General features: G+C 42.1%; 1 protein-coding gene across 1 annotated transcript in view; it reads right to left on the reverse strand.

The window, feature by feature from the left end:
* LOC113018312 (NACHT, LRR and PYD domains-containing protein 3-like) overlaps nucleotides 1–16,375 on the reverse strand; it is a 49,121-nt gene extending 32,746 nt beyond the window's left edge. The window contains exons 1-5 of the mRNA XM_026161369.2: nucleotides 15,378–16,375; nucleotides 14,550–14,653; nucleotides 12,929–13,042; nucleotides 12,510–12,623; nucleotides 12,143–12,268 (exon numbers count right to left, since the gene is read on the reverse strand). Of these exons, the coding sequence (XP_026017154.2) occupies nucleotides 12,143–12,268; nucleotides 12,510–12,623; nucleotides 12,929–13,042; nucleotides 14,550–14,626 (431 nt within the window). The 5' untranslated portion in view covers nucleotides 14,627–14,653; nucleotides 15,378–16,375. The remainder of the gene's footprint in view (nucleotides 1–12,142; nucleotides 12,269–12,509; nucleotides 12,624–12,928; nucleotides 13,043–14,549; nucleotides 14,654–15,377) is intronic.
* Between the last annotated feature and the right edge of the window lie 408 nt (nucleotides 16,376–16,783).

The following is a 16,783-nucleotide window of genomic DNA, read 5'->3' on the forward strand; positions in this document are numbered from 1 at the left end:
CAAAGGAGGAGATAGAAGCCACTGACATAAAGACAAGAAAGCTCCTTACCATGCATGGAGGGTTTCACCCCAAGTCCAGCACCCTGAGGCTGTACGCTAAGCGGAAGGAAGGGGGCCGGGGACTGGTGACTGTCAGCACCACAGTCCAGAATGAGACGACGAACATCCAAGAATACAATGGGAAGATGGCCCCAACTGACCGAGTGCTCAGTGAATACCTCAGGCAGCAGAAACCCAAGAAAGAGGAGGGAGACGAGGAACCATCATGGAACCGGCAACCATAGTCAATTGTCTTCCAGGGGCCAGAGCAGGCGACATTGAAGGAAATTTAAAACTGCTGGCTAAGGGTAAACGTAAATTCAGTAAAATCATAATTCACGTCGGCAGTAATGACACCCGGTTACGCCAATCGGAGGTCACTAAAATCAATATTGAATCGTGTGCAACTTTGCCAAAACAATGTCGGACTCTGTAGTTTTCTCTGGTCCCCTCCCCAATCAGACCAGGAGTGACATGTTTAGCCGCATGTTCTCCTTAAATTGCTGGCTGTCTGAGTGGTGTCCCAGAAACGATGTGGGCTTCATAGATAATTGGCAAACCTTCTGGAGGAAACCTGGTCTTGTTAGGAGAGACGGCATCCATCCCACTTTGGATGGAGCAGCTCTCATTTCTAGAAATATGGACAAATTAATTAAACCCCCCATAATATGACTATCCAGAGTTGGGACCAGGAAGCAGAGTTGCAGTCTTACACGCCTCTCTGCAGCTTCTCTCCTCCTGCTACCCCCCCAAAAACCCATCTCCATAGAGACTGTGTCAGCTCCCAAACAGACAAAAAACAAACTAAAAACCAGCAACAAACAACTTAAACATAAACAATTACAAAGAAAGAACAATACAGTATCCACATCTGAACCAAAGAGTAAAACAGTGAAATGTGGATTATTAAATATTAGGTCTCTCTCCTCCAAGTCTCTGTTAGTACATGACTTAATAATTGATCAACAAATCGATTTACTCTGCCTTACAGAAACCTGGTTGCAGCAGGATGATTATGTTAGTTTAAATGAATCAACACCCCCGAGTCATTCTAACTACCAGAAACCTCGAAGCACAGGCCGAGGGGGCGGTGTGGCAGCAATTTTTCACACCAGCCTATTAATTAATGAAAGACCAAGACAGACTTTTAATTCATTTGAAAGCCTGATGCTTAACATTGTCCACCCCAGCTGTGAAACTCAGAAACCAGTCTTACTTGTTATCATCTATCGTCCACCTGGGCCTTACACAGAGTTTCTGTCTGATTTCTCAGACTTTATATCTAATTTAGTTCTGAGCTCAGATAAAATAATTATTGTGGGTGATTTTAACATCCATGTAGATGCTAAAAATGACAGCCTCAACATGGCATTTAATCTGTTATTAGACTCAATTGGTTTCTCTCAAAATGTAAAAGAACCCACCCACCACTTTAATCACACTCTAGATCTTGTTTTAACATATGGCATCGAACCTGAACATTTAACAGTGTTTCCTGAAAACCCTCTCCTGTCTGATCATTTCCTGATAACATTTACATTTACAATAATTGATTACACAGCGGTGGAGAGTAGACTTTATCAAAGTAGATGTCTTTCTGAAAGTGCTGTAACTAAGTTTAAGAATATAATCCACCCACTGGTATCATCTCCAATGCCCTGTACCAACACAGAGCAGAGCAGCTATCTGAACGCTACCCCAACAGAGGTCGATTATCTTATTAATAATTTCACCTCCTCACTACGTACGACTCTGGATACTGTAGCTCCTGTGAAAACTAAGGCCTCAAATCAGAAGTACCTGACTCCGTGGTATAATTCTCAAACACGTAGCCTAAAGCAGATGACTCGTAATCTGGAGAGGAAATGGCGTGTCACAAATGTAGAGGATCATCATTTAGCTTGGAGAAATAGTTTGCTGCTTTATAAGAAAGCCCTCCGCAAAGCCAGAACATCTTACTATTCATCACTGATTGAAGAAAATAAGAACAACCCCAGGTTTCTCTTCAGCACTGTAGCCAGGCTGACAAAAAGTCAGAGCTCTTTCGAGCCAACCATCCCTTTAACGTTAACTAGTAATGACTTCATGAACTTCTTCACAAATAAAATTTTTATCATTAGAGAAAAAATTACCAATAATCATCCCACAGATGTAATATTATCTACAGCTACTCTTAGTACCATTGAAGTTAACTCAGAAAGATCAATTGGAGAAAAAGAGTCTGAGTTAACTTCAATAATTACTTCCTCCAAACCATCAACGTGTCTTTTAGACCCCATTCCTACAAAACTGCTCAAAGAGGTCCTGCCATTAATTAATTCTTCGATCTTAAATATGATCAACCTATCTCTAATGATCGGCTGTGTACCACAGGCCTTCAAGCTGGCTGTAGTTAAACCTTTACTCAAAAAGCATCTCTAGACCCAGCAGTCTTAGCTAATTATAGGCCAATCTCCAACCTTCCTTTCATATCAAACATCCTTGAAAGAGTAGTTGTCAAACAGCTAACAGATCATCTGCAGAGCAATGGTTTATTTGAAGAGTTTCAGTCAGGCTCTCTCACACACACACACACACACACACACACACACACACACACACACACACACACACACACACACACACACACACACACACACACACACACACACACACACACACCTCTGCTCAGCCAGATTTATTGTAAATGTCACACAGTACTAAAACCACAGGCCAGTCATTTTCAACAATGAACATTGTGTGCACTGTCTCACACACAAACTCTCAGTTCAACCAAGTCCACAAACAAAAATATAATAATCTACAATAGCATTTACTTTTACAATGCATGTTGTTTAGTGGGACTTCTGGCATTCCTTGCCTTGAACAATCCTCTTTAAATCTGGCTTGTATTCCGTTGTTGCCACTCGAAGCAATTCTTTCACATGTGTGTCAGTCAGAACAGATCGATGCTTTGATTTGACATGTTTTAGGGTAGAAAACACAGACTCGCAGACGTATGTTGACCCAAACATTGACAGTATCTTAAGCGCAGCCCGTTTGACATTGGGGTATTTTTCCATTGGCACACTTTTCCAGAACTCAATGGTCCCTTCCCTTAAAGCAGGTTTCAATTGGTCCTCCTCACAAAGATCGATCATCTCCAACTCAGCCGCAGCTTCATCTGTGACTAGCGGGACTTTCAAACAGCCGGTCTCTGCATTAAATGGGTCGACGAGGAACGTAATCTGTGGCCTTTTCAATTGTAGATCATGGAACCGGGTCACGAAGCTTTCGTGCAAGTTTTCAATCAGCGTTGCATATCTGGCTCTTTGCTTACTCAGGGCAGCGCTGGCGACTTGCCCGCTGGCTTTCAGCAGAGTGGGAAAATGCGTTAAATCTCCCTTTTGAATGTGTGTCTTGAACAGCTTCAGTTTGTTGACAAACGCAAACACACTTTGCACCAGCTCAGGCAGCATTTTTAACTTACCCTGCAGGGTCAGGTTCAGTCTGTCCAAGTGACACAGCATGTCGACCAAAAAGGCCAGATCCATAATCCACTTGAGGTCCGAGAGCTCGGGATAGTCCTTGTCCTTCTTTTCCATAAACAGTTTAAGGGCATCCAAAAGCTCAAAGAAGCGAGAGAGTACCTGGCCTTTTGACAGCCACCTCACAGTGCAGTGCAGCGGCAGGTCACCTGGAAGCCCTTGGTCCAGCTCAGCGATGAGATTCTTGAATTGCCTGTGGTTAAGCACATGTGTGCGGATATAGTTGACGATTTCCATCACAGGCTTCATGACGTTATCTAAATTCAATGATTTAGACACGAGTTGCTCCATGTGGATGATGCAGTGGAAATTCCAAAAGTCAGGAATAGTTCGGTCAGCTTTGCACAGCCCCACAAGCCCGTTCACAGATCCCATCATGGCTGGTGCTCCATCAGTGGCTATTGCAGTTAATTTCGTTATGGGCAGATTTGCTTTTTCAAATGCAGCCATCATGGTTTCTTTCACATCTATGCCACGGGTTCTGTCTTTTAATGGCACAATATCCAGGAGTTCTTCTTTGATCACACAATCGTTTGACACAGACCGTGCAAATATTGCCAACTGAGGCTTGTCTTGTATATCACAACTCTCATCCAATGCGACACTAAAATACTCACATGCTTGAAGGTCAGAGTGCAACTGTGATTCAATAGCCGTGTTAATGTCTGATATTCTGTGTTCAACAGTGTGGCGGGACAGTTGGACGTCTGATACCATGCGTTTTAATTTGTCGTTTTCAGGAGACAAGATTTCAACAACGTCACTGAGGCATTTTTTAACGAACTCCCCTTCATTGTATGGCTTTTTAGCCCGTGCAATGTTCCAAGCCAGCTGATAGGATGCGAGCGTTGTGGTCTCTGACCGCTTCGTAAATTTTTGGAAAAACTGTATCTGCTTTTCTGCCTGACTTTTCAAAGTGGCCAACTCGTGCTTGCGAAGTTCAGTCCCTTTGGAAATTCCTGGTCGATGTTAGCATGGAGTGAGCTGAAGTGGCGCTGAAGATTTGAAGCTTTGAGATGCGCTAATGACGTCTGACATATAAGGCAGAATGGCTTACCATTGCGTTCAACAAAAAAAATATAAACTCTCCTACTCTGTTAAAAATGTCCTGTGTTCATCTTCATATTTTCTTTTTGCTGTGCATTTTTTTCCTGCCATTTTAAGGGCGAACTTGCTCCTACTGGGAAACTTTGTGGTATTTTCATCTCACACACATGCGCATTTGATGAAAATACCGTATTGAACTCAAGCGAAGCGAACGCGCACATTTTAAAACAACAACATAAAAAAAAAAAAAAAAACACAAACGCAAACTTTGATATGAACGTAAGAGCCGCATGAAACCAGGCAAAGAGCCGCATGCGGCTCGAGAGCCGCGGGTTGGCCATCCCTGTGCTAGACCTTAGTGCAGCGTTCGATACTGTCGACCATAATATCCTATTAGAGCGATTAGAACATGCTGTAGGTATTACAGGTACTGCACTGCAGTGGTTTGTATCATGTCTATCTAATAGACTCCAATTTGTGCATGTAAATGGAGAGTCCTCTTCACACACTGAGGTTAATTATGGAGTTCCACAGGGTTCAGTGCTAGGACCAATTCTGTTTACATTATACATGCTTCCCTTAGGCAGTATCATTAGAAGACATAGCATACATTTTCACTGCTATGCAGATGACACCCAGCTCTATCTGTCCATGAAGCCAGATAACACACACCAATTAGTTAAACTGCAGGAATGTCTTAAAGACATAAAGACCTGGATGGCCGCTAACTTTCTGCTTCTTAATTCAGATCAAACTGAGGTTATTGTACTCGGCCCTGAAAATCTTAGAAATATGGTATCTAACCAGATTCTTACTCTGGATGGCATTACCTTGGCCTCCAGTAACGCTGTGAGGAACCTTGGAGTCATGTTTGACCAGGACATGTCCTTCAACGCTCATATTAAACAAATATGTAAGACTGCTTTCTTCCATTTGCGCAACATCTCTAAAATTAGAAATATCCTAAACTCAGAGTGACGCTGAAAAACTAGTTCATGGATTTATTACTTCCAGGCTGGACGACTGTAATTCATTATTATCAGGATGTTCAAAAAACTCGCTGAAAAGCCTTCAGCTAATCCAAAATGCTGCAGCAAGAGTCCTGACAGGGACTAGAAAGAGAGAGCATATTTCTCCTGTTTTGGCTTCCCTTCATTGGCTTCCTGTTAAATCCAGAATTGAATTCAAAATCCTGCTCCTCACATACAAGGTCTTAAATAATCAGGCCCCATCTTATCTTAATGACCTTGTAGTACCATATCACCCTATTAGAGCACTTCGCTCTCGCTCTGCAGGCCTACTTGTTGTTCCTAGAGTATTTAAAAGTAGAATGGGAGGCAGAGCCTTCAGTTTTCAGGCCCCTCTTCTGTGGAACTAGCTTCCAGTTTGGATTCGGGAGACAGACACTATCTCTACTTTCAAGATTAGGCTTCAAACTTTCCTTTTTGCTAAAGCATATAGTTAGGGCTGGACCAGGTGACCCTGAATCCTCCCTTAGTTATGCTGCAATAGATGTAGGCTGCCGGGGGATTCCCATGATGCATTGAGTTTTTCCTTTCCAGTCACCTTTCTCACTCACTATGTATTAATAGACCTCTCTGCTTTGAATCATATCTGTTATTAACCTCTGTCTCTCTTCCACAGCATGTCTTTATCCTGTCTTCCTTCTCTCACCCCAACCGGTCACAGCAGATGGCCCCGCCCCTCCCTGAGTCTGGTTCTGCCGGAGGTTTCTTCCTATTAAAAGGGAGTTTTTCCTTCCCACTGTCGCCAAAGTGCTTGCTCATAGGGGGTCATATGATTGTTGGGTTTTTCCTCTGTATCTATGAAGCGCCTTGAGGCGACTTTTGTTGTGATTTGGCGCTATATAAATAAAATTGAATTGGAAGGACAGGCCCCTGCACGGAATGTACCACCGGCAGATAGAGGAGGTGGCTGACATCCAGAAATCCTACCAGTGGCTGGACAAAGCTACATACATACAGTGGGGCAAAAAAGTATTTAGTCAGCCACAGATTGTGCAAGTTCCCCCACCTAAAATGATGACAGAGGTCAGTAATTTGCACCAGAGGTACACTTCAACTGTGAGAGACAGAATGTGAAAAAAAAAAAAAAATCCATGAATCCACATGGTAGGATTTGTAAAGAATTTATTCGTAAATCAGGGTGGAAAATAAGTATTTGGTCAATAACAAAAATACAACTCAATTCCTTGTAACATAACCTTTGTTGGCAATAACAGAGGTCAAACGTTTACTATAGGTCTTTACCAGGTTTGCACACACAGTAGCTGGTATTTTGGCCCATTCCTCCATGCAGATCTTCTCGAGAGCAGTGATGTTTTGGGGCTGTCGCCAAGCAACACGGACTTTCAACTCCCGCCACAGATTTTCTATGGGGTTGAGGTCTGGAGACTGGCTAGGCCACTCCAGGACTTTCAAATGCTTCTTACGGAGCCACTCCTTTGTTGCCCGGGCGGTGTGTTTTGGATCATTGTCATGTTGGAAGACCTAGCCTCGTTTCATCTTCAAAGTTCTCACTGATGGAAGGAGGTTTTGGCTCAAAATCTCACGATACATGGCCCCATTCATTCTGTCCTTAACACGGATCAGTCGTCCTGTCCCCTTGGCAGAAAAACAGCCCCATAGCATGATGTTTCCACCCCCATGCTTCACAGTAGGTATGGTGTTCTTGGGATGCAACTCAGTATTCTTCTTCCTCCAAACACGACGAGTTGAGTTTATACCAAAAAGTTCTACTTTGGTTTCATCTGACCACATGACATTCTCCCAATCCTCTGCTGTATCATCCATGTGCTCTCTGGCAAACTTCAGACGGGCCTGGACATGCACTGGCTTCAGCAGCGGAACACGTCTGGCACTGCGGGATTTGATTCCCTGCCATTGTAGTGTGTTACTGATGGTGACCTTTGTTACTTTGGTCCCAGCTCTCTGCAGGTCATTCACCAGGTCCCCCCGTGTGGTTCTGGGATCTTTGCTCACCGTTCTCATGATCATTTTGACCCCACGGGATGAGATCTTGCGTGGAGCCCCAGATTGAGGGAGATTATCAGTGGTCTTGTATGTCTTCCATTTTCTGATGATTGCTCCCACAGTTGATTTTTTTCACATCAAGCTGCTTGCCTATTGTAGATTCACTCTTCCCAGTCTGGTGCAGGTCTACAATACTTTTCCTGGTGTCCTTCGAAAGCTCTTTGGTCTTGGCCATGGCGGAGTTTGGAGTCTGACTGTTTGAGGCTGTGGACAGGTGTCTTTTATACAGATGATGAGTTCAAACAGGTGCCATTCATACAGGTAACGAGTGGGGGACAGAAAAGCGTCTTACAGAAGACGTTACAGGTCTGTGAGAGCCAGAGAGTTTCCATGTTTGAGGTGACCAAATACTTATTTTCCACCCTAATTTACGAATAAATTCTTTACAAATCCTACCATGTGAATTCATGGATTTTTTTTTCACATTCTGTCTCTCACAGTTGAAGTGTACCTCTGGTGCAAATTACTGACCTCTGTCATCATTTTAAGTGGGGGAACTTGCACAATCGGTGGCTGACTAAATACTTTTTTGCCCCACTGTATACAAACACACAACGACGACTATGTGAAGTACTAGATCTAGTCTAATAGATCTCAGAAGATCTAGATCATGTGACTGCACTACAGAAACATGCAGAAAAGGTGAACGGATGTTCTCTACATGCATGGTTCCCACTGTGAAGCATGAAGAAGAACGTGTGATGGTGTGGGGATGCTTTGCTGGTGACAATGTTAGGGATTTATTCAAGATTTAAGGCACACTGAACCAGCGTGGCTACCACAGCATCCTGCAGCAACATGCCATCTAATCCAGTTTACGTTTAGTTAGACCATCATTTATTTTTTAACAGGACAATGACAAGAGAATGATGGAGTGCTGTGCCAGATGACATGAACTCCACAGACACCTGACCTAAAACCCAATGAAGATGGTTTGGGATGAGATGGTCCACACAGCAAAAGCAAAATTGACTGAATGGACTGATTCTTATAAAGCGCTTTTCTACTTCTCCTGGAGTACTCAAAGCACTCTATACCACATGCCACATTCACACAAGCACTGTCTTCTATGCTTTAACCCTTTAAGGCCTACCATAGAACCAAGTCTGCCAGAGCTTACCCTTTATATTTTTACATGCTGTAGTGCCATTTGTGGAAGCAATTCAAGTTGCAATACATCAATAAAACTGTTATAGCCCAAATTTTAATATATGTATGCATTGAATCCATAGTAACTACATAAACTGCAAAAAAGTGCAATAAACTACAAAAAATTTAAAATAGTTTTTGGGGTTTTTTTTTCGTTCTTTAGATATATTTCTAGTTAGAGTAATTTAAGAGGCTTATCCCTCAAAACAGTAAATACAAAAAAGTTGCACAAAATAGTTTCCCACCACAGGAAATTTATTTTGTGTCTTCATAGTTTTATTTTTGAAATACACCAATTTTTATATACTGCAGGAAAACCGAAAATAATTATAATGCAAATTTGCAAAAAAGATGGACGAGCTGGCCCTGATGAGAAGCATGAACAGAGACGTTGCCTCCTCCTGTGTTCTTTCTCCTCTGCTCTTCTCCCTGTACACCAACTGCTGCACCTCCACCCACCAGTCTGTCAAGCTAATCAAGTTTGCAGATGACACCACCGTTATTGGACTCATCTCGGACGGGGATGAGTCTGCCTACAGGAGGGAGGTTGAACGTCTGGTGTCCTGGTGCAGCCACAACAACCTGGTGCTGAATGCCCAGAAGACAGTGGAGATTATTGTGGACTTCAGGAAGCACACAGCCGCACTCCCCCCCATCATCCTGACTGACACCCCCATCACCTCTGTGGACTCATTCCGCTTCCTGGGTACCACCATCGCCCAGGACCTGAAGTGGGAGCCCACCATCACCTCCGTCATTAAGAAAGCCCAGCAGAGGATGTACTTCCTGAGGCAGCTGAAGAAATTCAACCTGCCAACACGGACGATGATGCAATTCTACACTGCAATCATCGAGTCCATCCTCACCTCCTCCATCACCGTGTGGTACGCTGGAGCCACTATCAGGGACAAACAGAGACTGCAGCGTGTTGTGCGCTCTGCTGAGAAGGTGATTGGCTGCAGACTCCCATCTCTGCAGGACCTGTACACCTCCAGGACACTGCGGCGTGCAGCTCGGATCTCAGCTGACCCTTCTCACCCTGGACACAGTCTGTTTGACCTGCTCCCCTCAGGCAGGAGGCTCCGGTCCATTCGCACCAGAACCTCTCGCCATAAGAACAGTTTCTTCCCCTCTGCTGTTGGACACATGAACAATAACCGTATGACTGTTCCCACCACTAACACATGACCCTACGCTGTGTTCACTGCATCATTCCATGTTTGGCACTGATCACCACCTGCACTCATGTATATATCTTTCTACGTAGCACTGTTACACCCCGGCCTAGGCAACCGGCGTGCAACACAGGAAAAATAGAAATAAGGGGGAAAAAAAGGGCCCCCAAGCTCACTGCTCTTAAGGAGGGCGAACTCATAAAAAAAAGACTACTACGGGCTTCCACAAAAATAATCCCAAAACGAAAGTATCGACAACTATTTCTTCAAAGCAAAATACGATATTTATTTACATCAAAACACAAAACGTCAAACTATTTACAACGGGGGGGAAGATCGCGACCTTGACACACTGAAACACAGGGTTTAAATACCTAGGGGGAGCAATCAGGAAAATGGACAACAAGAGGGAAACACAGCTGGGGCAACGCAGAACTGACGAGAACAGGGAAACGTAAACTGAACACAGTAAGATAACACAGACTTTCAAAGTAAAACAGGAAACACATAACAGTCACGCCAAAACGCCTAAAACAATACACTGCCAACACCGAACCGTAACAAGCACTTTTAATTCTTATTCTTATTTTCATGTCTATTTAAGCGTAATTTATGACAGTATGTTTGCACTGAAGCACCGCAGCAATTTCCTAATGTTGTAAACCTGCTCAACATTTGGCAATAAAACCCTTTCTGATTCTGAAAACAGCATGTGCATCAAAATAAACTATTTCCAGCAGTGCAATTTGAGTTCTAAGCATCCCAGAAACGATACAGAAGCATAAAGTCAAAAATAACTTTTAAAAACACCAGTACAGGCTTATAAGGCCCTGAAGGTAATACAATGATGGTTGCAGTTCTACAGTGATTTAAAATTAGTTACACAAAAAACGGAGTGTGCCCGCTCCGACTGGTTTTAAAGGGTTAAGTGCTTCTAACTACCATTCACACACATTCATAATCCGATGGATGCATTGGAAAGCAACGTGGGGTTAGTATCTTTCCCATGCAGAATAGGGGAAGCCAGGTATCGAACAAACAAATCTTCTGATCAGTAGATGACCTGCTCTACCTTCTGTGCTACAGCCATGTGGTGGCTGAAGCTCAGGTGCTCAGCCTCTCTGGGAATTCCTTCTTGACTGTTGGAAAACCATTTCAGGTGACTACCTCAAGAAGATCATTGAGATCATGCCAAGAGTGTACAGAGCGATAATCAAAGCAAAGGGTGGCTACTTTGAAGAATCTAAAATATAAAACATGTTTTGAGTTATTTCACCCTTTTTGTTTACTACATAATTCCGTATGTGTTCATTCATTGTTGAATGCCTTCACTGAGAATCTACAATGTAAATAGTCATGAAAATAAAGGAAAAACCATTAAATTAGAAGGTGTGAACAAACTTTTGAGTGGCAGTGCATAACGTCTAGGAGGGGGAAAGTTTTTTTTTTTTTCTTGCTCTGTGGTGTTGCCAGTTTTGTGTGATTTGTCAGGAGTGCTGGAGGTCTCTGAGGATGACCCAGCTTCAATGGGTACATTCAAGGAGACATCCACAGCCTGAACAACCAGCAACATATTAACCATCTAAGAAAAGATCATCTCTCATGCTTGCCTCTGAGTCTTCATCTGACAAAGAAGAGGCTTGTATATTGAGAAATAAGTGATACATTGTAGAGCCAGTTCCAAACATGAAGACAGTGAGATGGCCTACCTGGTACACAAGTAACACCTGGCCCATCTGTATCACTGTCTGGGCATGTTGTTCAGAAAAAGTGAGCTGCCCTGTCATCTGAAAATGTCGAAATGCTTGTCTGATTAACAAAAAGGAATGGGGGAAGCCCAACTACTGTATGTTGTTGTTTTTTTTTTTCATTTCTCTTTAGTGGTGTTTCCATGTACATGTTTTGTCAGGAAAAAAGAAAAACGAAGAAGCTTGGGTTGCTGTGATTAATCACGAGTTAACTATTCATAAGTATCCAATTAAACATCTTAATCGATTGACAGCCGAAGAAGTAACTCATCCCACGAACACTTCTAATTATTCTTCATAATTTTGCACTATATATATATATATATGAAGATCTGTTTAAACCCGAGAACAACCACTCAATGAGAATATACTTCTTCCAGTCTGATGGATGTTCAAGGACTCACCTCCTTCGTTTCCTTGGTCTTAAGCCTGATGCACTTTCCATTTCTAGTGGCTGCTCCATGGACTGATTACTCTTCACAGACACGGAGTTGGGATCATGTTCAGCAGACTCCAGTTTACTTATTTTACTGTTACAGACCAATAAACATGAAGAATAAAATTCTGTTTCTTTATAACAATTTTAACATAAAAGAATGTGCAATCTGCCTTTTCTGCTGTGTTGAACAAATACTGGAGATACTGAAACTCCTCAAATGACTCAGAAATTGAGGACAGGGGGGGAACGGGAAGTGACAAACACACCAAAGTCATCTGCTAGATGTTTGGAAGTGCCTAATCTAATTATAAATTATACCGATGTTCACTCACTTTGTCTTTGAAATCCCCCATTTTTTAAAGTTTAATGGTGGATCCATAGACCGATGACTCTTAAAGGACATACCACTGAGATCAGGTTCAGGTGAGTGTAATCTTTCATGGATCCTGTGGACAAAGAGCAAGATCAGCATGAAATGAAACATTAAAGACACTTTTTAGTCTTTAGAAGCTGCTGGACAGACTAGCAGCTGTTAACCAAAAAAGGAATTAATTTTATATTCTTTGAAAATTAAATAAAAGTTGAATGCTTTCTTCACTGTGTCTAATATTTAGACTAATTCACAGAGCTGCCCTTGTATTCTGATTGCTGAACTTTGACCAAGCAGGTCAGACCAGGAAACAATATCAAACAGTTCATTTAAATCAGACACCAAACTGATATCAAAGAGTTCATGTTACTAACAGCTCACCTCTCTGCAGCAGACGCCTGCTGGACTTTAAAATTAATGGGACGATCTGCTGACCAGTGACTTTTTAAGGACACACAGCTGAGTTCAGATTCAGGGTTGAGCCTCTGATGGATCCTAAAAATAAAAACTCAAATTTTCAATAAAGCCTCATCATAAAGCTTCACTGTATGATGAAAAAAATAAAAAATAAATAAATAGTGCCCACTTTGAGAAAAAAAGTCAATATGTGGAGATTACATTTGTTACAAACCAAACAACTACCACAGCTCATATAACCTCTACAACTAAATGTGTAGATAAGTGAAACAAATTAATCAGCCATCGAGTAATACATATATACATTTCAAGTTTGCAAGTTTGAAGAATGATTTCACCAACTCATCTACACAAAATCATTTTATAGACTATCCGGTTGTTCAGTCTGACGTCACTAGCCGTGTCTGGGTCTAAACTCCGCTGCAGGTCCATATATCAAACGATCACTGTGGCATTACTGAGAGTTGAAAAACTGTCTAAAGTCTTTCATCTTTAATAAAATGATCAGCGTTCTGCTCTACCAGGTGTAACAATTGAGTTTAACATCCAGGCATCCATGAAAACGGAATTTATGACATTTAACAGAGTTAGAAGTTAGCAGGGAGTTAGCTCGCTAGCTTCTATCTAAATACAATATAGCATGTCCTGACTGCGGGGTTTTGGAAACAAATTAAAACGTACAACTCTGCTATCACTTCCAACATAAATGAAGACAGAAAACTAAACAGCAGTGACGTTTGTAGGGTTACTGAAGTTTGGCTAGCTGGTATATAATGATGTGCTACGTGACCGCTAGCGACACAGCTATGTTAGCATAATATAAACAAGCTAACTTTTTTTCCACTGGATAAAAGTTAACGTGAGTGTTCTCGGTGGTCAGGAACAAATGTAATCGCATGGCAGGATGCTGTAAAAGGACCAAACTTCAGCCAGGAGAACAACTGAGATAATCCATCCACAATACGAGGTTAGTTGTTCATATACTGCTGCATGGGCTGGGCTGTAGTTACATCCTAAGGTTTTAAAAACTGAGCTTAAATAAATGATTAGTGGTAATAAAAGCCGAGGGAGGTCAACAGTGATCACTGACTGTTTTAGGAGCTTTTTGAGATTAAATAGAAGAAAATACAAAACATTAAACATGTTAACAACACAAAAGCCATATTAAACGCAGACTACTTTAGACCCGGAAGTAGGATTCGTCACGTCATCACTTAACGACCAGATAGGAGCCATGGCAGTTTGTCTCAAACTAAAAAAATGTAATTTCCACATTTTGACTTCAATCTCAAAATGATCAATCACAATTTGTTGTTAATGTGGCCCTCGCACTTCTCCATATCCTCACATATGAACTGTAAAAACGGATAAAATTTTATACATTTTCATAAAGAACTTAATGTAATTTTGTCAGATAACTATTTGTTCAAATATATTAATGACATCCATCAACACGTCACTCTGTAAGGACCCAGAGCTGGGTGGAGGTCCAGGCTGGTTCCTGTGAATAATGATGGAGCAGTGATGTGAGTGCTGAGCTGTGACATGGAGAAGAGTCATGGACAGTTAGAGATGGTCATCTCACCTCTGAGCTTTGGTCTGGCTCTCTCTGGCTCTTTTAGAGGGAGGGGCTCCCTCCTCTCTGTCCTCACACTGATCCATGCTGCTCAGCTCACACACACTTTCTACCTGCAGGGGAAACACAAATCATTCATGTGCACATGAGAGCTGCAGAGGTCGTGTCTGATGTGTTGGACTAACATCCATCTGAGACACAGCTTTCATCAGTTCACTACAAAAAGTGTCACAGAATCGAGTTCAGCCTCCAAATCCTCCATTACTGTAGTCCTACAAAGCAGCGGGTCAAACATGGCTGCAGAGAGCAGCTTTATGTCAGTAACAATGTCCAGGACCGAGCTGACTGCTTACAGAGTTCATACTCTGACTGCTAGCTGCTCTGATAGCTAAGCTAACTACGTAACAGTTAACGCTGCTTCAAACGCGTTCCCCTTGCACCCGGATTTGAAGCATGGGTGGAGTGTATACTTCTTGGCACATCCTATCACGGGATTCATAGCGGGCCGGGGATTTTTTTTTTTTTTTCGAAAAAATGGCGGGCAGCTCAAGCGTACCGAGTTTTATGGCACTTTACGTAGCGATACAAATGTATAGAAGAACACGAAGACATTACTTTTTGCTTGATGACGGCAGTTATGCGGCATTAGGGCTGTTAATACCGCTGGAACTAAGCTGCACACAGCTGATGTTAGCCAGGAAAACATTACACACTGACTTTAATGGAGAGACCGGAAATACAAACACAGTTTGTTGTGTGAAGAAATCAAACACGAGCTGAACAAACAGTAAAGTTGCTAATGACAAACTGTTAAAGGAGGAAACAAAGCAAACTTACAGTTTCTTCACAAAGAGACACCAACAACAAGCTCCACTTACTCCCACTCCCACTCCAGGAAATTCAGGAAGAGGGAAGGAACCACCCAGAGAGGCGTTTGTGGGTGGGCCTGAGGGGCCAGAGCCAACCTCCCTCTCCAACGACTACCTTAAAAAAACACTGCCTGTGAGAAAAATTATGTTCAGTTTCAATGCAGATAAATTCAAAACTAAATATTTAAATAAACTAAAGTAAAAGCCCACCTTTATTAAGTTATCACAGGCTAATTCTGACCAATCACGATTTTCTATTTCCCGTTTTTCCACAGCATTGAACACAGCACATACGATTTTCTACTGAAAGTAGACAGGGCAAGGCAAGTTTATCTATATAGCACAATTCAACAACAAGGTGATTCAAAGTGCTTTACAGAGACATTAAAAAATAAAAAGAAATAAAAAGCATGATTTAAAATGGAAAAAAAAGGAACAGTAGATACAATCAGTAGTTCTGTTACAGTGCAGATTTGGTGCTTTATTCAAATGCAGCTGAGAACAGGTGAGTCTTCAACCTGGATTTAAATAAACTGAGTGTTTCAGCTGATCTGAGGCTTTCTGGGAGTTTGTTCCAGATATAAGGAGCATAAAAGCTGAATGCAGCTTCTCCGTGTCTGGTTCTGACTCTGGGAACTGATAAAAGACCGGATCCAGATGACCTGAGGGATCTGGAAGGTTCATACTGGGTCAGGAGGTCACTGATGTATTTTGGTCCTAAACCATTCAGAGCTTTATAGACCAGCATCAGAACTTTAAAGTCTATCCTCTGACGGACAGGCAGCCAGTGTAAGGACCTCAGAGCTGGACTGATGTGGTCCACTTTTTTGGTCTTAGTGAGGACTCGAGCAGTAGAGTTCTGAATGAGCTGTAGTTGTCTGACTGATGTGGGGATTAGAGAAATATTTTTCTGCTATTGTTAATAATCATCATCATCATTGCATTAATAATTAATATTGATATTGCATTCAGATGTTTAAACATATTGGTACCCAATTAGCCTTTATTACAGGTGCAGTTATAACCACTTTAAACTGTTGAGTTAAATCAATAATCTTAAATGCTTTTGAATGGTTGTTATAATCTTGACCTACTGCCTTGATTTGACACACTGTCGGATGGCAACACGTCATCATTAACATCATTCTGAGGATTAAGAGGTGACTGAGGTTCTTTTCCAGTGTGCTCTCGCACCTCCACTTCTCCTCCCAGGGAAGTTTCCTGTGGCTCTGCTTTGTGAGGTGATGGCCTCTCCGAACGTTTATCAGTTTCAGAAAGCCATATGTTAACATCCTCCATAAACCCTTTATTGTATTTAGAGATGCTTGAGAACCATGTATTTTGTTTCTTTCTCATCAAATCAGAATCAGAATC

The sequence above is a fragment of the Astatotilapia calliptera genome, chromosome 3 (assembly GCF_964374335.1).
Source record: "Astatotilapia calliptera chromosome 3, fAstCal68.1, whole genome shotgun sequence".
In the NCBI taxonomy this organism is placed as follows: Eukaryota; Metazoa; Chordata; class Actinopteri; order Cichliformes; family Cichlidae; genus Astatotilapia; species Astatotilapia calliptera.